We start from the raw sequence: 15,634 nt of genomic DNA, 5'->3' as shown, positions 1-15,634 counted from the left end.
AAGTAAATAGGATGAAATTCAATAAGGACAAATGCAAAGCACTCCACTTGGGAAATAACAATCAGTTGCACACATACAAATGGGAAATGACTGCCTAGGAAGAAGTACTGCAGAAAGGGATCTGGCTGTCATAGTGGATCACAAGCTAAATATGAATCAACAGTGTAACACTGTTGCAAAAAAAGCAAACGTCATTCTGGGGTGTATTAGCAGGAGTATTGTAAGTAAGACATGAGAAGTAATTCTTCCATTTTACTCCACACTGATTAGGCCTCAACTGGAGTCCAGTTGTGTCCAGTTCTGGGCACCACATTTCAGGAAAGATGTGGACAAATTGGAGAAAGTCCAGAGAAGAGCAACAAAAATGATTAAAGGTCTAGAAAACACGACCTATGAGGAATGATTGAAAAAATTGGATTTGTTTAGTCAGGAGAAGAGAAGACTGAAGGGGGACGTGATAACAGTTTTCAAGTACATAAAAGATCATCACAAAGAGGAGGAAGAAAAATGGTTCTCTTTAACCTCTGAGGATAGGACAAGGAGCAATGGGCTTAAATTGCAGCAAGCGATTTAGGTTGGACATTAGGTGGGGTGGTGGGTAGCTATCAGGGTAGTTAATCACTGGAATAAATTGCCTAGGGAGGTTGTGGACTCTCCCTCATTGGAGATTTTTAAGAGCAAGATTGACAAACACCTGTCAGGGATGGTCAGATAATACTGAGCCCTGCCTTGAGTGCAGGGGACTAGAATACCAGACCTCTTGAGGTCCCTTCCAGTCATATGATTCTATGTATGGACTGAGTTTCCTTATTTATTCAGCACCACATTCTGATAAATATAAGCCAAATATGTTTCCAGGCCATCATACTTAGTCCATTTATAAAGTGTTTGCATTTGTGTTGCTTAGGATCATATATGGATCAAGATGTTACCATTGCCATATTAGAAGATGATGAATTGGCTCTGGACGTTGAAGATCTACTGAGTTTTTCTTATCAAGTGGCAATGGGCATGAGCTTCCTTGCCTCCAAAAATGTAAGTTGTGAATTTGAGTGACAGGTTTTCTTCACATATTGACATTTTAAAACATGACTATTTCACCTGTTCAGTAATCTTTTTAACAAACACTGCAAATTAACAGGGTTCTGCTGTACTGTGAAGACTTGACTAGTCTATTCCTTTGTGTAATCTAGTCCTGCATTTTACCAGCCTAGAGTTTTGCCCTGAAAAGTGCTAGTCTGCTCAGAATTAATTTTCCCTGGACTTTACTCGCATGAAGAAAAACCTCTAGGCTACCTCTGGGAGTACAATGCTCAAAAGGCAGCAGAATTGTTGCATTTCCATTGCTGAGGGCACTGGGAATTGGAGAGCTCCTTCAGTGCATGGAACAGAGCAATACTATGGCTCTGTGCCCAGAAGTGTGAAGGGAGGGATAGGCCTGAGGAGTTGTAAGGGTGTGTGCACCGTATCCACAAACTCCACTGACTGTGTGTGTATGGAGAAAGCAGGAGCAGCAGGTCCTTTTCTGTTGCTACTTCCTATGTCCTGCTGGTGAAGTTGAGGATTTTGGTCTATAGCAGGGGTGGCCAAACTGCGGCTCTTTTATGATTAAAGTGCGACTCACAGAGCTCCCCCCCCCAATTCTCCATCTACCAGACTGCAGGGGAGCTTGGGGCTTCTGCCCGGCAGCAGGGTGGTGGGGCTAGGGGCTTCTGCCCAGCAGGGGAGGGGGGTGTCTTGGGGCTTCAGCCCTGCAGGGTGCACCTGCTGGGATCAGGGCTTCAGCAGGAGCGGGGCTGAATCCTCAGGAGGCATGTCCCGTGGGGTGAAGTCCTGAGCCCCAGCAGGCATGTCCCCTGGGGCTGACACCCTGAGACTCCCCTACCCTCTGGGCAGAAGCTCCTAGCCCCACCACCCCACCGCAGGGCAGAAGCCCTGCTCCAACTGGCGTGCCCAGCTCTCAAACTTCTGAAGATTGTCGTAGTTCGGCTCAGAGGGTCAATAAGTTTGGCCTTTCCTTTGACTCCTGGAGCACGCAGCCCGTCTAATAAAATCTCCATCTGTTTTTTGGTGCTATCTGATCCCACACAAGCCCTGAAGACTTAATTTTTCAGGGACTTTTATAGTGTGGAAACTAGATAGAATTTGTGAATGAATCTGATCTTCAAAGGAGGAGATCCCTCCAAAAAGACAGTAAACTCCTGAATGTTTTAGATGGCTTACTCTCTGTGATATCTGTAAACAGTTTACAAATTGAAGAGCATTAGAAGACCTCTGAAGAAAGGTCTATTTGCACAAAATGTATGTGTTCAGAATTAAACCCTGGATGATCTGATACTTTTGAACTATAGAACACCTTCTTAAACAAGTGGATCATTACAGGATGGGTATTTTCAAAGTTTTGGTTTAACATATGGGATACTTTTAGTTTCCTACTGAAGAATCTTTGTAATTTTTTTTAAAAAATGTTAAAATCAACATAGAGACCCACAAATTGTTTTCATTTGGACACACTGTGTGCTCTGTGCTTTCTAAAGGTTTCATAGGAAAAATTATGGAATATCAGAAAGGGATTTGTGCCAAATAGAAAGTTAGAGCTATTAATAATGTCCCTGCAGTTGCAATAAGATTTTTACTTTTTGAAAACAATTTGGCAATTAATATGAAAAAAGTAATAAAATCTAGGAACATTATGTTGTACAGTATATTTTGAATCTACTGTAAAAACAAATATATGTAATTTTAAACTTCCTGCCCCACAAACAAGTCTTAATGAAAGCCTTAGTCACTTTTGAAAATGAGAATTAGGTTCCTAAGTAATATAGTTGAATTTTTGAGCCTATATTTTTGCCAATTTCTAGTTTCCATGACCTTCCCCTAGGTCATGAAAATTATTTAAAAAAAAAACTATAATTTTTTTTCCATAGAAACAAATTGCATTTTTCCCCCTCTGACTGTGTTAGAAAATAGCCCAATCGCTTTTTAATGAAACTTTCAGAAAAAAAAAATTTCTGGCTCAGAGTAAGCATACTGAACTTCAGCTGAAAGTGTGAAACTCTGAGAAAGTTATAAGGAACAGAAAATGATCCTTCCTAATGGAAATGCTTAGGCCACCTTAACTATAGACAGCAGTATATGCACTTCCTCCTGTATGTTTCGGTAACATTATCATGCTATAAAGCTTGATAGCCAAGTAAGCTTTTTAAACTCAAACGCTTTGACTTTCAGTTTGCACTATATATTATGTATCGTCAAGTACATGTATATTCAAGAAAACACACACAGTCAGCAATTCTGCATCAGCAGTGAAAAGGATTGAACATACTAACAAATATTTTCCTGTTTGCTTGTTTTATTACTTTAGTGCATTCATCGGGATCTGGCGGCAAGAAACATACTTCTCACTCATGGTCGAATAACAAAAATTTGTGACTTTGGCCTTGCTAGAGATATAAGGAATGACTCAAATTATGTGGTCAAAGGAAATGTAAGTACTTGACTCAGAAGCATTCTAAATTGTCTTAATTGTGAAAGAATCTTTTTCTAAAATTTAGTTATTTTTATGTCCTTTAAACTTAGTGGTGCTGTATTTGTTTGGTTAATTATTAAAGTAAGTATTCATACAACAATATTCTAAAAATCAGGTTTTATGGTGTTTGCTTTGTTATAAATATCATGCAGATAACAGAAATTGTATTCTAAATGTGGGATATTTATTGAGTAGGACAAAGTGGGAAGCAGAAATAGGCTTGATTTTTCACTGGTTCTATATTCTGAGGTTAGCAATGAAACTGACTTTAATTTGTATATGTAACAGACATAACCTGACACTTGCAGTTGTAGATCCAGATAGATATGGACTGTAGTGAGATGTGACATTTTGGACCAAAAAAGAAAAGCCTGAATACTCCAATCCAGACTATTCACAATTACGCTAAGACCCCTTTTCACCAAATCTTAAAGTGAATGCACATTGCATTTATGCCCAGTTTAAGTCCCTTTTTAACTGCCAGAGCTGTTCATGGGTCCTTGGTGAAAATCTGACACATATGGGAATAAACTACAGGAGCATGCTGAAGAAACAAAAAATCAAGCTGTGGCAAGCTGAGAAGGGTAGAGAATTCCACAGTCCCTCTCTCACTGAAAGTGCTTGTTCCTCCCGAATAAACCCAATGGGTGATCGCTTAAATCCTTTGATAATCTCAACTGCTTTGGTGTCCCACAGGAAGAGGCAGTCTTTAAGGTAACCAGAATGTGACCATTTAAGGCTTAAGTGAAAAAGACTGCATTTGTCAGCTGGTTTTGGAGATCTGCCCCAGCCATGTGTGCTGTTCCCAAAGTTCAGTATAGGGTACAACTGAAGTCAGAGGAAGAATTCAGCAAAGCAGCCAGGCTGGGTTGGTAAAATATCTACTGAGTGCTGCTCAGTGACATTTACAAAGAAACTGAAGTGAGAGGCCAGGTTTAATTTTCAACCTCAAGTCAGGATCTGCTTGATCAAGGATTTTTAAGTGCAGGCCAGCAGCTTGTGAGGTAGGCAGTAACTAATTACATTACACTTGTCTAGACTATGCTTTAGGTTGCCCTGAGCTGCTTGACAATAGGATTTTTCTTAGTCTGAGAAGGTTAGAGAAGGATAGGCAGCAGCTGCTGGGGAAGAAGGGAAACTGGGGCTGCTGTGGGAGGGGCTCCTCTAATTGTGTCTGGCCTGATCTTAAACCCAGCTACGGCTATAGGAGCATTGATGCTCCAAACAATGGCGGCAGCCACTTCTGCTGCAAGTAGCTGCACGAGTATTTGGTTGTTCTAACTCAGCCAAACATTATTCCAATATCTAACTATTGCAGCTATATATTTCATTTAGTAAACCATGAGTAACTCAAATTGCTCATCTACTCCAACATCTACATGTTCTTTTCATCACCCATAACTCTAGGCAGTTGATGGAAAGATATTACCCTTTCCTTACCCTTCTCATTTTCCTCTCTTCCTCTTAAGTCCTTTCCCTACTTCCTGCTTCCCTTCCCTACAGGACATCAAGGCTCTCCTAGACAGAGTAGCTATAATATATTTTGGTATACATTGTTTCAAAAGAGTTAGAAGGAAAGGGCTGGGATTCTCCCATTGCAATACAAACATTCTGGCAACAGCGGAAAGGTCAAAGGAATGAGAGGGAAGAAAGGAAATCAATCAAGAGGTTTTGAACACTTTTTTTTAACCATTTCCTTTTCAGCAGTTTGCATTTTTGAGGGTGGGGGAGGGTGTATTAGAAGCTAAAGCAGCTGCCTTGGTTGTCTGCTTGAAAAACTGGAGTGCATCAGAGCAGTGTAAGCATAATAGCTAATTCAAATAAAGAGATATGCATATTCAGAGTCTGATTATTTTAAACAACCATACCATGTTTATACAAATTCTTGCACTCTGATTGGCTATCATCCATTTTAAAGCAGAAACAGGGAGTCACACACTGTTTATAAAAACAACTATATAACTGGTTTCAGAGTAGCAGCCGTGTTAGTCTGTATTCGCAAAAAGAAAAGGAGTACTTGTGGCACTTGAGTACTTGATGCATCTGATGAAGTGAGCTGTAGCTCACGAAAGCTTATGCTCAAATAAATTTGTTAGTCTCTAAGGTGCCACAACTATATAGCTGTTATGCAAATCAGACACTTAAACTAATCAGAGTGCAAGGAATGGTATAAATGTAGAAAGCCTGTACAGTGATGGATCAGTAACTGTATGGTATCTCTGCACTCTGACTTGCAGAGAGAATTCCACTTCAGTAATAATATATAAAAAGATAGGTAACCATTATGTAAATGTACATTTGATATTATTAAATTTTCTAACCTGCTTGTCTAATTTTTATTTTCACCTTCATACCCTACCCCTGTAAAGGCTCGGCTTCCTGTAAAGTGGATGGCACCTGAAAGTATTTTCAACTGTGTTTATACTTTCGAGAGTGACGTCTGGTCTTATGGAATATTGCTTTGGGAACTGTTTTCTTTAGGTAAGATATTTACTGATTGAATGTGTACTTTGTATTTCACCTAGAGTTTATTTCTGATTTTAAAATGGCATTGATTAATTAAATGTTGTATCCACAGGAAGCAGCCCCTACCCTGGAATGCCTGTGGACTCCAAGTTTTATAAAATGATTAAGGAAGGATACAGAATGTTTAGTCCAGAATGTGCACCAGTTGAAATGTAAGAGACAAGCTATCACTTACTAATCAGCCAATAATTTTTGAAACAAAGGAAGTAAAACTTCCAGATATGGGCTAAATGTACCTTATAATGTTGCCTTTTTTTCCCCTTCAAATTTTCTACAGCTGGACTAGCTTTAATTGTATAACACCTGCATACTGTGATCCTTTTATGGCCTAATGGCTCTGTCATTAAAGATATTCTAAGGTAAAGATAATAAAGATAATAGACAGAGCATACTAAGCAGTTTCAGTTGATGTAAACTGGTTAAATTGCACCGACTTGTGCAATTACTGTAGTTGTGTTCTACTTCCTGATTGGAATAAGATGGTCCAAGCATCTTTTTTACTAGCCATTTCCAGTGTAGTGTTTTTTTCAAATTTGTCAATATCAGACCCATTATCTTTAAATAGGTAGCCATCCTGCTGTAGCAACTCCTTACGCAGAACTTCCATTACTGTCAAATGGAGTTCTCCCCACAGAATCTCAGCAGCATTCGGTCCTTAGTATCCATAGCCAATTGGGCCAGTGCTACTATTTCTACTCTTATAAAATTTGTTTAAACAGTTTTACTTAGCTGTGTTTTGAAATTTTGGAATAAGTTGCTATTGTTACACTGGATAACTTCAATCTGTTTTAGCCCATACAGATAATAATGGAGTTTTAATACAGAAATTATTTCTTGCTGAAATTTCCAGTCAATAATATTTAATTTAACATCTTTGCAGGTATGAGATAATGAAGAGTTGCTGGGATGCTGATCCTGTACAGAGACCAACATTTAAGCAAATTGTACAGCTAATTGAGCAGCAGCTTTCAGATAATGCAAACCATGTAAGTATGAACTTCCAAATGGATCTTCAATCTTTAATATTACATTTCTCAAAAACCTGTGTGGTGTAAATCAGACTCTAAAAAGAGAGCAAAAAATTTAGTGGCCTTGTTATTGGTGTACTTTTGCACTGTAAATTTTTCCTGTTAGGATAATTTTCAGACTTACCCCTAGCTCTTCGCTGCGCCATTCCTTCACAAATGGTATGCTCATACTAACTTTTGAAAACTGTGTATCTGCATAAAATGAAATAAACACAAGTTAGAGTATGTTTTTGATGTTTTGCATGTTTTTGAAAATGTACATGCTGTACATGTTGTTATAAAATATGGTCATAGCTTTTGATTTCTTCATATCTTAAAACACAGACTAATATATATGTATGGAATCTCATAATTGTGGATGTATCAGTCAGGAATGTACCTTTTCTTTTGTTTGAACAGCTAAGTAAGACACTTTCTGGATTTGGCCTTTCTTTACTTTTTGATCTGTCTGCTCTGTTATTTTATCAGTGAGACGTAGGCTCCTAATTGCTTACATCACTTTTGAAAATGAGATTTAGGCTTCTAAATCAGTTAGGTGTTGCATATGAATGAAGCAACACCTACAGACCTTTAAAAATCTGGGCCCTGGTGCCTGTCACGTGGAATGTAAGTGTTGACAAGCTAGCATCTTGCTGTACTCAGTTCTCTTACTAAGAACTTTGTGGATGGATAAATGGACAACAGGTCTTAAAGAAGGAATTATGCCATTTCATAGACACAGATCCTGCCCTGTGACGAATGATTTACAGATCTGCACCTAAGGATCATGTGACCATATATGGGGTTCGAACTTGCTTCTAGGTTAAAAATAATGGTTCCTTGGAAATTCTAGGTGCCTGGCTTTGACACAAACACAAGTGGCTCCCCAATATGTTGAGAAATGAGGAAACCAAAAACTGCTGGGGTTCAATTGCTTCCTTTAACATATTTTTGACAAACTACAAGGGTTACTGAAACAAAAGCAAAAATGTGAGGAAAAGTATGAAATTATTGGAGGGATTTTCAAAGATTCAGATGAAAGATTTCAAAGATTTCTGTTTAAAATTATCTTACAAAATCTCCTGTCTTTTTTTAATAACTGAGTTTGAGGTTCTGATCCATTTTAGAGAACAATTAAATCCAGGCACTCTTAAATTCTATTTCAGGATGTACTTTAATTTCCCAAGGAAACAAATTACCTGGATAGATGTTACCAGGGCACATTGTAAAACAGGGCAACTAACAGCAATGGTGAATTCTGCTTATATGAAGGAGGCATTCAGTGAAATATTGATAATAGTGTCTGTCTTCTCCAGGCTTACTCAAACTTTTCACCCCATCAAGGAAATGCTGCAGATCACTCAGTGAGGATTAATTCTGTGGGGAGCAGCACTTCATCTACTCAGCCCCTTGTGGTACGCGAAGATGCTTGAAAGAGGAGAGGGACATCTGGAAAATAGGCAACCCAGATGGATTAGGCACTCTTATTCTGTAGGGGACAAGAGAGGGTAGACATTAATGATTTGTCTTACTTTACTCACTACCAGGGTAGTCTGAACGTTGCTATAATACTGTCCTTTACCATGCACCGTTACATGTAAACTTAGTCCATCCACCACATCCATTGTTGCAGTTTTGACTGAAGCTGTATATACTTTGCTATATTGTATGTTTTTGCAGTAGGGAGTCATATAAACAAAAATCTAAATCTTAAACCTGGGTCTGGAGCTAGTTGAATACAAACCAAACCAACTATTAAAAGTCCATCTCTAGATCTGTGCCTGGAAAGCTAATAGTCATTTTCTGATTGCTTGGTTGTTGGGGATTTTTTGCTACATTTCTGAAATAAATACATACATACATACATACACACATACAAATAGCTGCTTGCAAGTGGCAAGTCTAAAACCCTACAAATGTCACAAGCAGGTGTTCTGAATTGGATGCCACGAGAAGAGGGTAACATGTGGACATGGAGAGGGGTGGGAGTGAATAGAATAACACCTCCCGCCTTTCCTCCCCAGCACCTCAGCCTGTGCAGCCACTAGACCATTGAAGGGACTCTGCAATTAGGGAAGGCTTTCCAGACATCGGGGGAAGGAGAGCATTGTGGAGCTTCTCTCCCCTTCCCTCATGTCTGAGGTTAAGATTTTGTCATGGGTATTTTTGGTAAAAGTCAGGAACAGGTCATGTGCAATAAACAAAAATTCACAGAAGCCTATGACCTGTCCCTCAAAATACTCAAAATAACTGACAAAATGGGGCTGATGTGGGGGATGAGAGCCCGAGCCCTGCTGCAGGATGGGAAAGGGGGGTCCAGCACCCACTGCTTCGGCTGACAGCTCTGGGGCCCCCTGGCGCCCACAGTGGCTCGGAGCTCCAGGGTCCCTCTGCCTCTCACAGTGGCTCTGAGCTCCAGGGCCAGCGGCTTGGAGCTCTGGGTACTTCTGACACCAGCAGCTGCTGAGAGTTGCAGGGGCACCCTCCCCACCCATGGCAACTGGGAGCTGTGGTTTGGAGTTCCAGGGTCCCAGCTGGCTGACAGCTCCAGCCCCGCTCACCCCAGGGCTGAAGGGAGATGTCATAGAGGTCGCTGGAAGACACAGTATCCATGACTTCTGTGACCGCTGTGACATAATCTTAGCCTTACTCATGTCCCAGCCCGTATTTCACATAGTTTTCATTCCAAGCAAAGAGTGTGGTGTTGCAGGGTGGAAAGGGAGTAGTACATGCTTGGCTAATATTTGTATCTTAAAAATGGACAAAAAATGTGAAAGTGAAAAATCTCTTTCCGTAGTTGTAGTAGTTTGATCTGGGTACAGAGGAGACGTTTATAGTAAAATCCACATACCTTAAGGACAGGCAGTTAATTTTTCACCTTATTTTAAACAAATAATTCTTCTTCAAATTCTTCGTCAAAGAATTCTTCTTTCCAGAGGCCCCTTGTGTTCATACAAGTGTAAATTTCCCACAGATGGGCCCACATACCCGTAACCTGGGAAGGGCTTTGTTCTCAGTCCCTTCGTCTTTCCAGATGAATATTGTGTGATGGTAAAATTAATAAGAGGGAGAGATTATTAATTGGGAAACATTTGGATCTTAATGTAGCAGAACACAAAATAGAGCTTCAGCCTTATTTTACAGGTATGTAGATTTGGGGTGAGAATATGTTTTTTAAAAATACTAGCCCTGAGCCCAAGACTCTGGTTAAGTGTCCGAAACAACCATTTTTTCCAGCACAAATACTGCTAGTTCTTCTCTTCCTATATTCCTGTCAAGTATAAATCAGCAAAAACATTGAAAGAAGCATGTAGGAGACAGTACTACTTAAGTACCTATTTATTTACAATGTGCCTGCACTTAAGCACTCTGTTATTTATACTCAACATACTAGTCAGTCTCATTGTTCTGAGTTTACATTTACTTTTTATGTGTAACTAACAACCTAAAACAAGATAGCTGTAAATGCACACACTGGTATTATAATTTTAGTACCTCATGTTTTCATACTTTATTTTATACAACCATGTATTTCATATATAGTTCTAGAAATTTGTCAACCAATCTTAAAATAGCCATTTGCACTGGACCTATCTATGCTGTTGCACCTTTCTAAAGTTAACCAGTTGTTTGGGGGCACACTTATGCATATCATACTTCTTGTTGAGCATTCTTGTTTCAATGCTATGAAAATTCTTTTGTAGTGTGCTGGCTTTCAGAGCTATTGTAGACAGTCTAGCTGGTATAATTGTAGATGTCTTGGTACTTTGCGGGCACTTAGCTGAAAGAATTTTTGGTCTCAAATATTCTTTAAATTTATATTTTTATAATTTGGGTTTTTTTGAAACTTATTTTGTAGTGGCTTGATGTTTTAAATGGTTTTACGCATTGTTTTTTGTAAATATGGAAATGTAGCAATAATGTCATTTTGACTAGTCTCAGTCCTTGAGTCACAAAAATATTTTTATATGTATATATAGATATGCAAAAACCATATGTATAAATAATGTAAGTGTTCGAAAGTTTATGAAACACTTTTGGATATGGTGTCCAGTTGTAGAATTGCAGTTCTAAAGAGTTCAAATAAAAATGTAAATACATATTCCTATGCTACTGATGTGTAATATCTTAAAATGTAATATTTCCTTTAGTTATAAATCTTAATAAACTCTTGGGTGGATGCAAAACCACAGTATCTGGATCCACAGAGGCGAAGTTTGGAATTCTGAAATATTTTTGAAAATGTGTGCTATGACACTAACAATCTATTGATGCTTCTCTGGAGACCTCTTTACGTATAAACAGATTAGATCAGCATGTGAAAAACTTTAAGAATCTGTGCACGCAGGGTTGTTTTGGTATCCAAGAGTGAAAGTATTTTGATGCTAGAGAATTGGTCCACAATACATATTTTATTGGTCTGAGTAATTTAAAGTTGAGATAAAATGTTGCAAGAAGTTTAGAAATATACTGCTGTGAGCAGTACCATTAAGCACATGCTTAGGCCTCAGTTCAGCAAGTTATTTATGAGCTGAATCATCCCTTCAACCAGGTGTTGGGGGACATTTGGTATAGAAATAAGTTTTAATTTACTTCCATTTCCTAGTTCAGTGAAATTATTAGGATTCATCATTTTGTTACATTAATAATACCACTGATCAGTGAAGTAACAAAATTATGCATAGTGCGCTGTCTGTTATAATGAGCCAGGAAGTGGAAAAAATATGTTTTGTGGGGTCTGGGATGAAAAACAAGTTGCAACTTGTAACTGTGATGCAGGTTCACCGTGGGTTAGTGCAGGCTGTCATGGTTAAGAATACAATTTTGTGACTGAAATCACAGATTCCGTGACTTTAACGGATCTCCGTGACTGCTTCGGCTTCAGCCCTGGGCTGGAACAGTGGCTAGGGCTGGGGCTGGGTCAGTCCCCAGAGTTGGGTCAGACCCCCAACAGCTGGGGCTGGGTCAATCCTGGGGGCTGGGTCAGTCCCTGGAACTGTAGCAGCCCCAGTGGCTGAAGCAGCAGCCAGAGCTTGGTCAGTCCCCAGGGCTTGGTCAAGCTCCAACGGTTGGAGCAGTGTCTGGAGCCAGATCATCCCTGGTGAAGAGCAGTGGTTGGACCTGGAGCAGCACCGGTGGCTGGAGCAGTGGCCGGAGCTGGGTCAGTCCCCAGGACTGGGTCAGTTCCCAATGGCCAGAGCAGCAGGCAGAGCAGTAGTTGGGGCTGGATCAGCCACCAGGGCTGCGTCAGCAGCCAGGACTAGAGCAGAACCTTGTCAACTGGAGCAGTGGTCGGAGCTGGAGCAGCCCCCACAGCTGGAGCAGTGGCTGGGGATGAGTCAGTCCTTGAAGTCGAAGCAGCCCCCACTGCTGGAGCAGCAGCTGGGACTGGAGCAGCTGCCAGCGGTCAGCGCTTGGCAGCAGGGTTCGGACTGTTAGTCCCCCGTCCCCGGTCGTCACCCACCCCCCACCCCCACCCCCCACCAAGGTATTTGTAGTAAAAGTCAGGGACAAGTCATGGGCTTCTGTGAAATTTTGTTTATTGCCCATGACCTGTCTCTGACTTTTACTAAAAATACCCACAACGAATTCTTAACCTTAGTCATGGTTATAGAACTAGCTGCAACTCTATGACCCATCGGGTCTCTGAGTGCATTCCCAGAGGTGCCAGGCCTCATACCTTTACTTCTCTGGGAGTGATCTTGAATTCACCCAGGAGATAGAATGTGGCTGGATTCAAGATGTAGAATCTGTAAAGCTAATAGTTCGGGCATTGCCTCTTAACACTGAAGTGGTTACCAAGGAGTGTCTGATCCTGAGCCATTGCTTCCCTTCTTGGTTGTTTTTCCTACCAACCCTACTACTAAAGTAAACCAACCAATGTATGCAGTAAACATCCCAATAACCAGATCAATGTACAATATTTATAAATTATTACAACACAGCTCTAATTACGTTGCAGAGGTAATTCACTTATTTCTGGGCTTACTGTATCATTAATTTGCATTTTTGAAAAAAGAGCCTAGACTATTGTGTCAAGGCTCTTTGTCAAATGTAGAAAATCATCCAGACTATGTTCCTATTCTGGAGACTGCAGCATTTACCACCTCCCCTACTATCAACGATCACATGAACAAGTTCTCTTCCCACTGGTGATTGAATAACTTTCCTGTGTCAAAAGAAAAGGAGTACTTGTGGCACCTTAGAGACTAACCAATTTATTTGAGCATGAGCTTTCGTGAGCTACAGCTCACTTCAGCTCACTTCATCAGATGCATACCTGTGTCAGCTATAGCAATTGCTTACATGGAAAGTGATATTAGGAAAGTGTTTAATGTAGTTTTTATCTATCATTTAATGCAACTGGAAATGAGCAAGAGTCCCCACCATGTGACCAAACTTTGGGAATCTCACTTGTAACATTCATTTGGCTGGTTTCAGAGTAGCAGCCGTGTTAGTCTGTATCTGCAAAAAGAACAGGAGGACTTGTAGCACCTTAGAGACTAACCAATTTATTTGAGCATAAGTTTTCGTGAGCTACAGCTCACTTCATCGGATGCATTCATTTGGCTGGAAGCATGGAAAATACCAGTCTGCTATTGAACACTAGGACTGATCCTTCAGCCTTCTCCCCTACTAATTAAGAGAGAACAAAATGACTATAGCTTGCATGGAAGGTAACAAGAATGAAAGACCTTGAAAGTGTTGCAGTGTGTGTGGAGGCACTGAGCAATGTGCGTCCATAACACCAGCCAGGTGATCTCCAACCTAATCACAGAAGGAAGAGACAATTTAGTACTGACCAGGGTGATAGTAAAGACCTTGAGCACTCTCCAATGGAAGGGCAGGAACTGATGAAGAACGAGTACTGATGACCAAGCGTAGCTGGAAACGACCTCTGAGTTTTATAGGGAGCTCTTGGTAGGAGGGGAAATATTCAAAATTCAGGGATAAAAAGCAGTTCAGCTAGTCCATGTATCCTGAATGCTAAAACTCAGCCAGCACTAGTATCCCTAAGAAACTACTGATGCAACCAACGAGCATCATTAACAGTACAATTTTATATTAATCAGACAAAACAAGACCAATCTGCTTGCAAGATCTATCAGCCAAGTGTAGATTTTAGGGCAAGAAAAGAAATCAATAAATTATGCTGGCCTTAAAAAGACACTTGTGAAGGGCAACTAGGGCCTGTAATGGAGACGGAAGGCTAAGGGAGCGGAAAAACTATCTCAGCATTGATGATTCCTACATTCTCTCAAATTTTCTAGTTATGGTCTCATTTTTCTCCCCACTATAAAATGTGGGCCCTTAGTAAATTTACATCTTTGCAGCTAATGGTCATGGAATGCTCCTGACCAAGACACCAGGTCATACAGTACTAATCAGGAATGAAATGTTCTTAATCACTCTACAGAATATAACCTTGCCACAAGATCAAACAAATGGTAATAGTGAAGTTATATGGAGCAGGTTTTCCCCCCTGACATTCTAGTTTTTTCTATTTGATATGATGAAACTAGGCTAGAGCAAAATTTTGCTCACCTTCCATGAAGACTAGCAAATTTCCCCCTCCTTGGACAATGATATAGTTATTAAATGTGCAAAAGCATCCACAGTTGTCTCAAGAAAGTAGTTAAGAAATTAAATAGATTTCAAATCACCTAACTTTAAAATCTGGAAATAGTAGCACTGCTATGAAAACCTACTCTGCAGCTCTACTGTGGTTTTGAGAAAATCTTTCAGTATATCAATGGTTGCAGTTGGCCCTCAGTTTCCTATGGTTCTTTAGAGATAAGTCCACAATTGTATAAAGCTTGTAACCAAAAGCGAAGTTGTCAGAAATACTTAGTGTAGATATCTTCTGAATTTCTTAAATTTCTTCATCAATAGAGCACTATTTTAATGGTAACTATTACCTGCCAGCCAAACTTTAGAGCTGATTTAATCAATTAGCAGAGACTATCATCCAGACTGGATTTTCTGTCTCTGTCCTGATCTTGATCGAGGGCTCTCATGGTCTGTAGAGACAGCCGGATGAGCCAAACAGACTTTCTGGTTGCTTGAAAGTGCAATTATTTGAATATTAACAATAGCTGCAATAGTGTACGGGGCTCTGTTAATTGGTTAAATTCACCGTACTCTCACATTGCTAAGATGCAGATGCAGAAACATGTAATTTCCTCTCTCTGTGTGTCTATTTATTGGTCACCCCTTATATGTATATAATTTATTGTAGTAAAAGTCTTCATAGCATGTAGACAACAACAACATTTAACCCAGATGCAGAAAGGAAACAGACAAAAACTGAAATGTTCCTAGTGATGTATCTATTTGCGACTTGGCAGCAGCAAGGAATGGCTGCACATGTATGGATCTTGTGATACAACAAGCTGTCTCAGATGACCTGTCTAGGGTTGTTTATCAGAGGTGGCCACCTACTGAAGAAGAAACATTGTAATTGGTGTGTATGGTGATATTTTGGGATAGCCTCCTAAGAAGGGAAGTTGCCTAATAAGTTTGTTCTTTTGTTCAGGTTTAACTGTATTAAAATACCTATCTTTATCCACTG

The 15,634-nt window shown here is 40.0% G+C and overlaps 1 protein-coding gene across 2 annotated transcripts in view; it reads left to right on the top strand.

Annotated features, from left to right (window-relative positions):
* Window positions 1–11,269, top strand: part of KIT (KIT proto-oncogene, receptor tyrosine kinase) — an 80,020-nt gene extending 68,751 nt beyond the window's left edge. For both annotated transcript variants that reach the window (XM_073342016.1, XM_073342015.1), the window contains 6 exons: window positions 908–1,035; window positions 3,365–3,487; window positions 5,899–6,010; window positions 6,108–6,207; window positions 6,936–7,041; window positions 8,379–11,269. In XM_073342016.1, coding sequence (XP_073198117.1) covers window positions 908–1,035; window positions 3,365–3,487; window positions 5,899–6,010; window positions 6,108–6,207; window positions 6,936–7,041; window positions 8,379–8,495 — 686 coding nt within the window. In that variant the 3' untranslated portion in view covers window positions 8,496–11,269. The remainder of the gene's footprint in view (window positions 1–907; window positions 1,036–3,364; window positions 3,488–5,898; window positions 6,011–6,107; window positions 6,208–6,935; window positions 7,042–8,378) is intronic.
* The last annotated feature ends 4,365 nt before the right edge of the window (window positions 11,270–15,634 follow it).

This window comes from Lepidochelys kempii, chromosome 4 (assembly GCF_965140265.1).
Source record: "Lepidochelys kempii isolate rLepKem1 chromosome 4, rLepKem1.hap2, whole genome shotgun sequence".
Lineage (NCBI taxonomy): Eukaryota > Metazoa > Chordata > Testudines > Cheloniidae > Lepidochelys > Lepidochelys kempii.
This window is presented reverse-complemented; position numbering and strand designations above follow the sequence as displayed.